The sequence below is a fragment of the Andrena cerasifolii genome, chromosome 5 (assembly GCF_050908995.1).
Source record: "Andrena cerasifolii isolate SP2316 chromosome 5, iyAndCera1_principal, whole genome shotgun sequence".
NCBI classification, from domain to species: Eukaryota; Metazoa; Arthropoda; class Insecta; order Hymenoptera; family Andrenidae; genus Andrena; species Andrena cerasifolii.
Genome location: NC_135122.1, coordinates 14,116,217 through 14,128,896, shown reverse-complemented (window position 1 = coordinate 14,128,896; position 12,680 = coordinate 14,116,217). Strand labels below are relative to the sequence as shown.

Below are 12,680 nucleotides of genomic sequence, written 5' to 3'. Positions count from 1 at the left end.
TTTATTATTTAACATCAAAGTACCTTTTCCTTGCATTGGTGATGCCCATTGTCCTCTTGTACAGTATTTCCTTTCAAAGCTGAAATGTTTTGTTGCACATCAATTGAAACAAATACGCATATAGAGGTATTATTCAGAATATGTAAAAGCATAAGCGTGTAATCCTCATTTTTGGTAAGGATTTTTTAAAAATGATCATTTTAAGATAGTAAGATCTAAAGTGGAGTTCTTTTAGACGTAAGTTTGAAATATGGAAATCAAAGGTTGAGAGTAAATATCCATAAGATGTGATTAATACAATATCTATGAAAAAAATATTTTACTTAATGTCTGTAAAAGGATTAATAAACTGCAATAACAGTATTATGATTTTACAATGAACATAAATAGATAAAATACTTTCACTGTAAGTTTTCCGTAATTATAAGTACATGTTCCGTTTCTTTAACGAATATATAAAGAATAAATTAGATATATTTTAGTAAGAGTATAAATTCTATGTTAAAAACTTCCGAAATACTGACGTTTTTACTTTGCTACTTTTATGTAGGCCCAATCGAGTTTTATCGCATAAATAAAGCAAGCATTGGGGAAGTTACTATACATTAAAAAATGAATTAATTTGAAGTCGTGAAGTGAATTAAGGAATCGGAGATTAATGCAAAAAGGTGATGTAACACAACGTGTACAGAATTATTTAAGTTACAAAAGATTATATTTTACAGTTGTTCTCTCATAAAATAATACATATCCTTTAAAGAAAATTTAAGAGTCAGGTAACATATGCAATACATGAAAAACGTCTTTTAATTATAGTTGAAATTGTCAAGCTTTCGAATTTTTACAATGAGATTTTTAAATTCTTCATAGACCAAATGATCATTCAATTGCAATTACAAACGAAACTGTTTAGTGAACGCGGTTCCCTTCATATTTCAACGTAGTACATATAGTTTAACTGGTCACTTAGTAAGCACAGTTGTACAAACATACCATTATAGTTATACAGAGGCTTCAAATATTCTTTTCACTCGTCTTCCCCTAAACCTTTTGATTTCTTCTTCTTCTTCTTCTTTACAGGTTCCTCAGTTTCATTTGCTACTCCATTTTCAGAAAATCCATTCTCTTTTCCATTTTCTAGAACTTCGCTCTTTCGTTTCTTGTCCTTCTTCTTCTTCTTTTTCGGCGATTCTTCTTCAACGTTCGCAGCAACTTGCGCAACTTCTTCTAACGCTTCTTTCATCACGTCTATATTCTTTCTGGGCACTTCGCCGGTTTCGTAGAATTTCAATCTGTCTTCTACTTGTTGCCGTAACTTTTCACCAAACACGTTGGTTGGTATGTCAGTAAAACAGTCGATCCTTGACGCTATGGAACATTTATTCGCGAGATACCTCGAAATCCTGCCTTTATTCTTTGTACCGGCGCGACCAATGAAAGTCGAGTGAAACAATAATCCATATTTCGGTGTGTTGCCCCTTGTTTTTAATGCTCTGAATAAAGCCTTCTCTGCTCCCAGTATTTGTACAGTCGACGCAGGGTATTTGGCTAAATTGGTAAGGGATCCAGCGTGCGCTATTAACCTGGCTCCTACTTGGTCGCCTATCAACGTGGCTAAGTTCGGTGCTACTCCAGCCATTTTAGATTTCAAATATTCTGATAACTGTTTTCTGTAGTCAGCCAAGGCAATAACGCGTGCTGCGAACATTTCGATATTGAGAAGATCAACAGGACTGATGTCCATTCCCATAGAGGATTTCGACGCGTCGATAATTGCTTGCGCTTTTGCACTGTCCATAACAATTTCTTCCAATGCTTCTAACTTCTCATCTGTAAGTTCTTTTCTATTCTTTATTAATTGCGTAACTTTGGCATACAAATAGTTCTCGGGAACTATTTTTACAAGTTCTGGGAAATGATAGCTGTACCACTCCCTGCAACCGATAAATTACAATTTAGATACCAGTATAAATTATATTCGATTAGTTTACCTACATATGTTCTAGATGCTTACCTTATACGCATACTAAATGTGTTTATGTCTTTATCCAATTGGTCCAGCAAAGCTATGCTTTGTATAATCATATTATCCACACGATGCACGTTAAACTTAACTTTAGCTCTGGAATAGCTGTGACCGAGCCCGAGCTGAGCGACTCCTGAACTTTTGGCAGTAAAACCTTTTATCAAATTATGAAAATGAAACCTTATTCCCCTAATGATTTCTGGAACGGCGCCGGTATGGTCACATTTTATATTTAATGCTTCTGTGATACTAGCTCCGAGCTTTGGGTCTGCGACGCCGAGCACGACCTTGTCCTTCTTCCCAGGTTTCGGTATGCATGAGTCCAAGAATAACTGTAAATCTTCTGGAACAACTCCTTCGGAGATACTATTTATGTTCTCCAAAGCTGCTAGAGCAGTTTTGAAAGGCGAGAATCCAATAAGTTTGACAACTGCATTGAAGCGTGATAGGTCTGTGACAGATGCTTCAACTTGAGGCAGTAGCATTCCTACCTCCTCAAATTCCTTGACGGAGAAGACGGCAAACCCAGCAGCATGCTCGAATAAAACGAATAGTTTTGACTGAAATATTGAATTCATAATTGTAGAAATCACTGTGGATATATAAAATTTATTCCACATGCATTTATCACTAAAGGCCACAACAATGGGCTGATTCAACTGGATTTTTTTTTATTGAATTTATAAGGGAACTCAGCAGACAAATATCGATATGTTCGCATGAACAAATTACTTAGAGATGCCTCATATTATAATTTTGATAATAGCATACTAGCTTAGAAATCCAAGGAATATTAAAACAGGTGCCCTCATTGTTGTTACTTTTCGTGGTTAGTTTGAGTCGTAGATAAAATAGTTCACTATTGCATAAAGAAAGCATTTGAAGCATTTATTACTTTTATACAGATAATTCAGAAAACTTATCTCTATAAATTAGATATTTTTTATTGAATTACGAGATACAACGTAGCAGAACATAGTGAAACTTATCTATAAAATATCTTTCTACGATTACATTAAGTATCGTCAACAAAAAATGCCACGTACGATACAAATTATATGTACTTAATGAGCGGTGTCATAATACAGAAACATAACTCATTGAGAAAGCTTCGAACGCTTTTTACACGTGTTTTTACTAAATATTTTTTATCCCTCTTCGAAGAATGTACCTGCATCTTCAGATGTTTGTTATCATATTCAAAAATGCGTACTATCTACTTCTGAACCGCAAAAAGATTATTTTAACTATATATTGAAGATTAATTACAGAATTAACTATACTGCGACGTTGAACATGATCGCAGTTAAGCCGAAATATATTGAAAAAAAAGTTACATTATATAAATACGAAAAAGCGTTTCGTTAAAAAATAACGGCACAATAGGATTGCCGTGCTAACTCACCATGCTTCGTTTGTATTATATTCCATTCAATATTATTAAACAATCACTACACAAACTCGATAAGGTATCTCTATGGTTAGGAAACGGCCATGTGTTCCGGATGCAGTACATATAACAGAAAGAAACATGGAGTCTTCGCTGTTTCCTGAAATTTGAATTCTAACTGATATAGATAATCCCACACAAAATTTGTATAATTTTAAAAACGTTAATATAGATTAAAATACGCAGTATATCGGGGATGATACATTTTTGAGAACTAACCTCAGCCGTTAAAATTGTACAGTTTTATAATATAGCATCCATAATACAAACATCAGCTTTCACATTCGATATATGTACTTACGTTACTTACGTATTCTTTAGCGTTATGTGTACGAGTGAATGCCTCTGTGTCCTTTTACACCATTTAAGTTTGACTTAAATCAGCTTACACCTAGCATATTAGTAGTTAAATCGTATATAAATCTACATTTCTATTTTGAATAGATACATCGTAGTTGGAACGTTAAAAGCAACGATATTTTACTAAAATGTACGTCCTCCTTTATATTTGCAGGTTATGTTTACTTTTCTCATTTGGTGTACAAGGTTCTAAAAAGTTTTCTCATATCTCCTTCGTTTTCTTGTTTCAAGAATGGAGTCTCGGACAGAATTTAAAATAAAATCTCCGCCGACCGACGCAATCTCGGCGGTGGAATTCGGACCGAACTCCACGCAGTTCCTCCTAGTCTCTTCATGGGACAGTACTGTCCGGTTGTATGATATTCATGCTAATACTATGAGATTAAAATATAATCATGATTTGCCAGTTCTAGACGTTGCATTTCAGGTAATCATAAATTCATCAATTCTTTCTCGATTAATAGCTTTCCATGTTACAATGCACAACACATAAATGAGTTATTGTACTTATGTTTATTTGAAACAGAAAAAGAGCGAAAGAAAAATATATAGCACTGACAAAATAATGTAAGTTAAAAATTTGCGTGGTAAGGAAAATTAAGACAAAAGTAATGAGACAAGCTATGCGTACTTTTTTCGAGTGTACATGTGTAATTCTATATATATATATATATATCTGTAATATAATTTAATACTACAATGTATTAATACTTTATCAGCTGTTCTTGGACCAAACTTACAGTCATTGCCAAATTCTTCAAATTTTACGACCGCTTATTCTCAAAGCATTAATGATTTTGCAATTGAAACTATGAACTCGCGAACACGTGAAAGCAGCAGATAAAATGTTAATATTGCGCTTGATATTATTGTTGAGCATAGATACATTGAATACCTATAATCCAATTTATTTCTTCAGTCTCTTATAATACCATAATAAAAACTTATTTTTATACAGGATGCTGTGCACGCTTATAGCGGTGGTTTGGGAAATACATTGAAGATGTATGATATCAATAGCAATACTGGTATGAATAATTACTTAATTTTAATCTCTGTTCAGATTTGTTGTAACGTAATCAATATCGTGAAAACGTATCGCCTTACAGAACAAATAATGGGAACGCATGATAAACCAATTAGAAAAATTGAATACTGCGCTGCGGTGAATGCAATATTAACCGGCGGGTGGGACACAGCAGTAAAGCTTTGGGATCCCAGAACACCCACTTGTGTAGGTAGCTATTTACAACCAGACGTTGTGCTTGCCTTGTCCGTGTGCGGTGATAAGTTTGTAGTAGGTACAGCCAAACGGAAAGTTTGTATTTGGGATTTAAGGAATATGGCTGGTATGTTCCAAAGACGCGAGAGCAGTTTGAAATATCAGACACGTTGCATCAAAGGGTTCCCTAACGAACAAGTGAGTCCTATATTTTCAGGTGTAAATGAACAGCTTGTTAACAGCGACGCCTTAATTTGTTACTGAATTTCAGGGGTATGTGCTTAGCAGCATAGAGGGTCGTGTTGCGGTGGAATATCTTGACACCACGCCAGAGGCGCAGAAAAAGAAATACGCCTTTAAATGCCATAGGATAAAGGAGAACAACGTGGAGCACATATATCCAGTGAATGCTATCAGCTTTCACTCGACGTATAATACGTTTGCGACTGGTGGATCAGATGGTTACGTGAATATTTGGGACGGTTTCAACAAGAAACGATTGTGCCAGTTTCACAGATATAACGCTGGAGTCGCTGCACTTAGTTTTAGCCACGATGGCTCTGTACTTGCTATAGGGGTATCGTATTTGAACGAGGCTGAAATCCCACCGGGTGGGAATGACGAAAGAGAGATTTATATAAGATATGTGAATGATCAGGAAACCAAACCAAAATAATATTGTGTTATTGTAAAATAATTTGACAAATTCTCAATTGCAATCTGCTTAATTAAGGCAGTAGAAATTGAGCGCTAGAACCGAGAACCTTTTCCCAGAAACTGATTCATTATATTGTATATATCGACAGTGTTGTATTTTACATTTTTATATCTTAAATAATTAGCCGAAATTTACTTAATGGATGACAACACAAATTCTGCAAAGTACACAATGCATAACTGGTAACCTGTTCAGAAGTATTAGGCTAGTCAAATTTTAATAAAATATGTGTTATCTAAAGATTTTTTTCATTTAACATACTGGATTGATTCGACAGTATTTTATAAATTAAATATTAATGCGTCTCATCGTTAGGAAAACTTACTCGCGTATTATATTTGATTCCTTACTCTTTTTTTTTCAAGTAAGTTGGTAGGATTTTAATAATTAAAATATCAATTATATATTCGTCGAGTGTTTAAGTAAACAGAGCTATTTTATTCAAATTGGAATATATTTGGGTAAAAATTAAGTATGCTGTATTGTGACAATTAATATATCTATTACAAAAGTATTAAATAATTAAGTACATTTATTTAAAAACGATACGCATTACAAAACTTCCACGAAAGATCTCTTTCCACAGAAATGAATTCTTTTAACTGATGCCTTTATTAGATGGTTAGTCCGTACGGATTAAGCAACAAAATGTTCTAGAATACATAATAAAGTTTGAAATTAATATTCTGAGTATTGGGAATTAAGTGAACTTTTCGGCTAATTTTCAGAAACAACGCCCTCTTTCTCCCGCCGTGCGTCTTGACCCCCGCGGCTGCCAAGCTGCTTGGAGCGTTTCAGGCCCGTATGTACCACGTGAATCGCGTGAGGCGCATTAGGGCGACATTGTATCAATAGATTTCTACATCGTCCCAGAGAGCACGATTGTCGATACGTTTTTGTTTTGTCAACGCGCCACGCACCTGAGGTGGTTCTAGCTTTACGGCAGTCGCGGGGCCAAGACGCGAGGCGGGAGAAAGAGGGCGTTGTTTCTGAAAATCAGCCGAAAAGATCACCCAAGCCTGATTTACAAGATTAAAATAAGATCGAGTAAAGTACTACAAATTATGGTATAAAAGAAACAGATATTGTGAGAAATGTTAGTTCGAAATAGTTTGCTCTTTTACAAATAATTGTGCTAATTCTTAATATTGCACATTATGTTTACGAGATTATTGTCAGCTTTTTAAAAAGAATGTTGCTACGTTGAGTTCGGTAGATTTCAATACCGCAACTTAATCAATGATACAAATGAAGCAATTATTATTTCTTAATAAATCATTCTTAATATCCACTGCAATATAAATATTAAAATATTGTCAATCCCGCGGATCGTGATTTAAGCAAAGGCGAACTCCAAATTCTCATTAATTAACTGAAAGATATACTTGAAATTATTTAATTTGAAAAGTATTTTTACACATTTTGTATCATTAATTGAAGAGTACATAAAGGCGATTGAATTTACACAATTCATGTCATACTTCACATATAACATAAGTACATACATGTTAAAACAAATATTTGCGCAATATCATTTCATTGACTTAAATATAGCTATTCAACATGCATCTTTAGCTGTTCAACAGTTTTTATAACATTTTAGATAACAATATGTACATTAACAATTTGTACTAGTACCTCCCTGTCTTTTAAGGTGTGTCCTTTGAAAATAGTATAATTTTATTAAATTATTATACTACTTCGCCAAGGAATTACTATCCTATATAATAAGACATCTAAGCTAAGCATAATTTTTGTTCGAAACCAAAATTTGTTAAGATTTTTTACGGCATTTTTGGGTGCCCAGGAAACTTCATACTGAATCTGAACCTTGGAGGTCATCGGGAAGTACGAAAAAAGCCTTTCGGCAGATGTTGCTAACAAACGAACAGCTGCCTTATGCGTCTTATTATATAAAAATACTGAATTTCAGCTAAGAGTAGACTCTTTCCGCGCAGGAATATACTATTGATTGGTAGGAAACCAGCAGGGAAAACGCTACGACCGAAATCAGTAGGGGCGTAGGTCTACTCTTAGGTGGAATTCTAGGATGAGCTTATTTATTAGTGCTCTTTTGCATGTTAACGAATTTCGGTATATTGATACTTTAAAGGGCTTTTTTGCAAATAAAAAGTATATTCATTTTTTCCCTATAATTAGATGCCCTATTTTAATTGATAATTAGCTGTTTCTCTTCAGCTTTCGTAACTGCATATAGTATTTCATAACACTGTGGTATTAATTTACCGATTCATCTTGGCGAGCAATAACTTTCCTTAATGTATCGCGAATTGTATCGTGTGTCGCAAAGCTAATTCCCACTGCGATCGGGCCCTTCACCCAATTCATGCTTAGTCCTTTATAAAAAGCCATTATACCTTCTTCTCTGAAAATATATAAAGTCCATGTTTCCTTATTGCAGAATAATATTTTAATACAAATACACCTCCTTTCTTTGTCTTTAACGTGCATGACTTTACGATTCCGATAATAACATATTCGCAGAAGATTTTATACAAAGTACATATTATAATTTCTAAAAACCTTATCAAACTTTTATACATACGATTACGGTATGAAAAACATGACGTTTAGAATACCTTCTTGTAGCAACCAAAATGTCAAACCAAATGTTTCAATTCCTTTCCCTTTTCTAGGAGGAATAAGAAACGTGTAATTTTGAACTTACCTATAAATCTTTATTATGGTTGAGCCAATTGTGTGATAATGCTGGCCCTTGATAGCCGAGGTCTGCATTCTCCTCCGAACGATGTCCAAAGGGTAGCTGCTAGTCTGAGCAACCATTCCGGCAATGCCACCGCAAATCAGTGATGTCGAGAAGCCAGGGATAGCCACCGTCGTGTTCACTGTTCATCGACACGTAGCCATCATCGAACATGAAGCACGTACTTGAAAAACGCCGCCATCGGACTTGTCTCGACAAGTGTCGCTATTAAAGTAAGTACTGTCCCAAATATCGGGAAACAGCCCCGACGTGCCCCACGGGTACCCTGCTTTGCGATCATACACGAGCCACTCTCATTCGTATAAATCACGATTTTCTTTCTTTGCGTGTTAAGCACTGCCACGGCATCGAACAAACTTTTGTGAAAGAATCGACTCACCAGTCAGCCAGCTCCTGAGCAGGTCGTAGGTGAAGAAACTGCAACCAGCGTAGGGAATGACACCGAGCAGGGTTGCAACGAATCCGCGATAATAAGCCAATATCCCTTCCTCCAAGTAAATGCGTACAAAAATCTGTCGCAGGGTTTTGTATTCAGCCTTCTGCGTCACAGCCATTCTCGCCCTCATCAAATCCAGGGGGTAAGTTGTGCCTTGCGACGTCACACCTGCCAGTGCACCAGCAAGGAAATTCAATCCAGGCTTATGTCTGCGCATATCCAACAATGTAGCTGAATAATTCATTTACTTTACTTCTTTGATAATAGATTTTTAAGTGACACGAGGTAAGCTGTGCTATGACACTACTTATGCACTGCAGAAGCCTAGAATACTACGTAACAAGTGATTCTAATTATTGCTTTGTGCATCATTGTAATTGAAATTACTTTTAGTAGATTTTAATCTTGCATATTACCTTTCCGATCCATTTACTCCTAGAATTCTTTTCCATTGCTCGTGGGCTGTGAATTGCACGGCAGAGTATGGGATAATCCTAGCCATAGTTGCGCTATTTCCTCTCCATAAGCTAAGTAAACCTTCCGTTTTAACAGTCTTTATTAAGAATTTAATTGCCGCCTTCGCCGAGTATGGTTTCTTCGATATCTGGAAATTTATTTTTGTGCGATCCAGGGGCGCTATCGTCGTTTTCGCCAATGCTCCTGCAACAGCACCCGACACCAAACTTGTCCATACCCTTTGTGTATTCGAGATACCATCTTTCCCAATAAACTTCCCTTGTTTCTTCTGAAATACACAATTTAATGTTGTGTATGATATAGTTGAATATCAGATTTTCCATTAACTGAAATCAGATATATGATGGAATTCAAATTTGCAAAATATGATTGAGTTAGTGTTTAATGAGTTATGTGGTTACTTCCATTTATAGAGATTACCGAATGCGTTCTATTTCGAATTTCCGTTCTAATTCAGTGTAAGACAAAAAGAGCAGTAGCTTTCGAAAACGTATGGAAAAACTTTTATATCGAACGTAACAGAAGATATTATTACATTATACGCAGATATATATGCATATTATAAACGCTCAATAAATTACTTTATGACTTACCGTAGCACCTACATCCTGTTCTTCCATTGACAAAGGTGACGCAGCCTGTAGGATGGGTAGTTGCTTTGTCGTGTCCGACAATACAGACATTTGTATTCTTGCAATAACTGCTTCACTGCTTTCAACAGGATGGGTCGTTGTATGTCCACACATTTCTTTAACACATTGCTCTACAGCTCAAGTAATCTCGCTTGAACTGCACTGCTACGTAATAACTTTTAGATCTTCCTATAAACAAACATAATGTAATAGAATATATTTTATTTAGTCGCTATAGTCTCTTAAAATCACAAGTGCGCAAATTCCATAGTTCAATATGATTAATCAGTCTATCCGTGTATGAAATTTTGTTTGTAAATATCATTCTTTACTTCTCTTTTTAAATGTGCGAAGATATAATTAGCACATAAAATTGCATAAAAACATAAGAACCTTGAATGGATATCTTACAAAGCTTATGTAAATGATACTTGTAATACAGGGTGGATCAAGTAATTTATATGGATCATATCTCTTCCGCAGAGAACTTAGATGACGATAATATTTATCTTTATCTCAAGTGTAACAATGCAGTGGGAAGTTGCAGTTGTCATTTCTTTTAAATTACACTCCGCTTTTACCGACATAGATCAACTTGTTCCCAAGTTACAAGTAGGGAAGTGTTAGAGTAAGGGTTTGAAGACATTGAAATTTTCTCTTTCGCACAAACTGCATGACTCACCCTGCATATAGATTATTTCCAACTAGCGATAATAGACTGAATATACAAATTCATGGACAAATAGTATGTTTGTTTTCCAACTATATTTTTAGATAATTTCATCCACCAGATTAGCTTGTGCAGTTGATCGCAAACACTTCTACTTTTATGAATATAAAAAACATAGATATCTGTATTATATTGAACGTAATCAGTACCATACTTTATTTTTCTCTGTGTTTGCGCAAGCGTGTGTTTCTCCAACATTTTATTGCAAAGAATTATAATAACTGACTTCGCACATAAAGTATAAGGAAACAGACTGTTGTAGAAAATAAAGTGGTCAGAAAATTTGACACGTCGAGGTTCACAAAATGAAGTAAGCAAACAATTATTTGGTACTGGGTTACACCATATGATAAGTCTTATCACTTATAACATCATACACCGATATGGTGTTATCCAAGTGCAAACGAATCTAACACTTTCTTCAAATATATATTGAAATGAATTTGTTCAAATTACTTGTAATATTCTCATGCTCTTTGAAAATATACAGTGAAATCTTTTTTAAAAACTTATGTCTTTAATACTGTAAGAGTACTTAAAATTTGTTACAATTACATTACAAATTATAATTTACTAATAACAATAAGGGTTTGGCTGCGCATAAATTAAATTGCAAATTGTACATTATTCAAGTTTCTTTGAGATTTTATAACAGTGAATTTAAATTCCCTGGAACTGGAAGAAGTACACGTACGGTGGACGGTCGCATCGTTTGATTTTTCGCGATATTGCTAAATAAAAATATGAATAGATTAGCAATATACATATACGCTAAAAGAAAATTAGCAGACTTACGTAATGTACATCGCTAAAGTATCGTAGTGATAGGTAAATATTATCGGGTTGATTTCAACAAAAAACACTTATTCCCCGTCGAGCCAAGTACGGCAAAAGCGATACGGAAAAATTGCGTACGTTCAACATAGTATCGATACGTGTGCATCAATTAAACGAATGAGCTAACAGAGACAGAACATGCGCTTGAAATCGATTTATCAAAAGCGATCCATCGTTCAAACGACTAATGGGCGTAGTGCGTGTTACTTTAAGTTTTCTATGCTTTTTACGTGATTTCATTTGAATCGCCCTTAAAGGTATCTGCGCTCATAAACGATGTTACTTTGTTTTGCAAGAGATAAAGGCTGATTCAGACACGTCCAGTAATTTAGTCGAGTAATTTAGCAATTTACCGTCTGTGGACACCAAAATTTCGTCGAGTAGTTTAGTAAAACAATGGTACGTAAAATTATTGGCTGTGTCTGAATCTGCCTTTATATGTAAAATAACATTGAAGTGGTTTAACGCGTGACAAGATAAGTATGTGAAATGGAAGGAACGTACCCGTTTCCAATCGATGGAAATGTTCTTCTTCAAGCGGACAATGAACACAGTTCAAAGTATTCGTCACTAATTAATATACTTCACATTATTGCCTGCATGCCACAGAAGTCCGATTTGTCGTTACGTTTGATGCTCTCCCGATGGCTCTTTTCGCGCGACTGCCACCGTACTACGGCTAGATCACGATGCCATTATCACTGGGATCTACGTAAGTAATACACATCACGTCGTCTTCACAAGTGTTCGCAAGCCTCCTCGAGTCCTTTAGTTTCGAATGAAAGAAATACGTCTACGTGTGACCTTCGCTCGCATACGGTTATGCTTTCTAGGTGGCAGTAGCGACGTATGCAATATAGCAATTGAAATTAACCATTTAAATGTTTATACCGATTCAGTCGTTGTCATTACTCGTGTTCTATTTAATGCAATTACTTTCTGAAAACAACTTGCAATGTATGGACTAGAACATAAGTCACCCGCTCAATATAGAGTTTCTATGACAGCCCCTTAGGGAGGCTTAAATAGTAATAAAAAAACTGACA

General features: G+C 35.2%; 3 protein-coding genes across 10 annotated transcripts; 1 reads left to right on the top strand and 2 right to left on the bottom strand.

Moving 5' to 3' along the window:
• Positions 1-693: 693 nt before the first annotated feature.
• Positions 694-3,584, bottom strand: Nop56 (Nop56 ribonucleoprotein). Of its 2 annotated transcripts, none has more exons than XM_076811616.1 (3): positions 3,432-3,584; positions 2,015-2,586; positions 694-1,934 (listed from the first exon to the last, which is right to left on the bottom strand). In XM_076811616.1, exons 1-3 carry the CDS (start codon positions 3,432-3,434, stop codon positions 1,028-1,030), a joined length of 1,482 nt encoding a protein of 493 aa, XP_076667731.1. In that variant the 5' UTR covers positions 3,435-3,584; the 3' UTR covers positions 694-1,027. The 2 variants fall into 2 exon arrangements, with proteins under 2 accessions (XP_076667731.1, XP_076667730.1); XM_076811615.1 differs by lacking the exon at positions 3,432-3,584 and adding an exon at positions 3,198-3,342.
• A 143-nt stretch (positions 3,585-3,727) lies between these two features.
• On the top strand, positions 3,728-6,016 carry Bub3 (mitotic checkpoint protein Bub3). The gene is made up of 5 exons (XM_076811630.1): positions 3,728-3,966; positions 4,068-4,263; positions 4,795-4,864; positions 4,946-5,256; positions 5,330-6,016. The coding sequence occupies exons 2-5, from the start codon at positions 4,069-4,071 to the stop codon at positions 5,732-5,734; spliced, it is 981 nt and encodes a 326-aa protein (XP_076667745.1). The 5' UTR covers positions 3,728-3,966; position 4,068; the 3' UTR covers positions 5,735-6,016.
• Positions 6,017-6,142: 126 nt separating this feature from the next.
• Dpcoac (dephosphocoenzyme A carrier) lies at positions 6,143-12,499 on the bottom strand. 7 transcript variants are annotated; one of them, XM_076811623.1, is made up of 8 exons: positions 12,139-12,463; positions 11,593-11,756; positions 11,358-11,528; positions 10,029-10,243; positions 9,375-9,703; positions 8,902-9,167; positions 8,466-8,643; positions 6,143-8,162 (listed from the first exon to the last, which is right to left on the bottom strand). In XM_076811623.1, exons 4-8 carry the CDS (start codon positions 10,179-10,181, stop codon positions 8,015-8,017), a joined length of 1,074 nt encoding a protein of 357 aa, XP_076667738.1. In that variant the 5' UTR covers positions 10,182-10,243; positions 11,358-11,528; positions 11,593-11,756; positions 12,139-12,463; the 3' UTR covers positions 6,143-8,014. The 7 variants fall into 7 exon arrangements, with proteins under 7 accessions (XP_076667738.1, XP_076667740.1, XP_076667739.1 ...); XM_076811625.1 differs by lacking the exon at positions 11,358-11,528 and having other exon boundaries at positions 10,029-10,256; XM_076811624.1 differs by lacking the exon at positions 11,593-11,756.
• Positions 12,500-12,680: the final 181 nt, after the last annotated feature.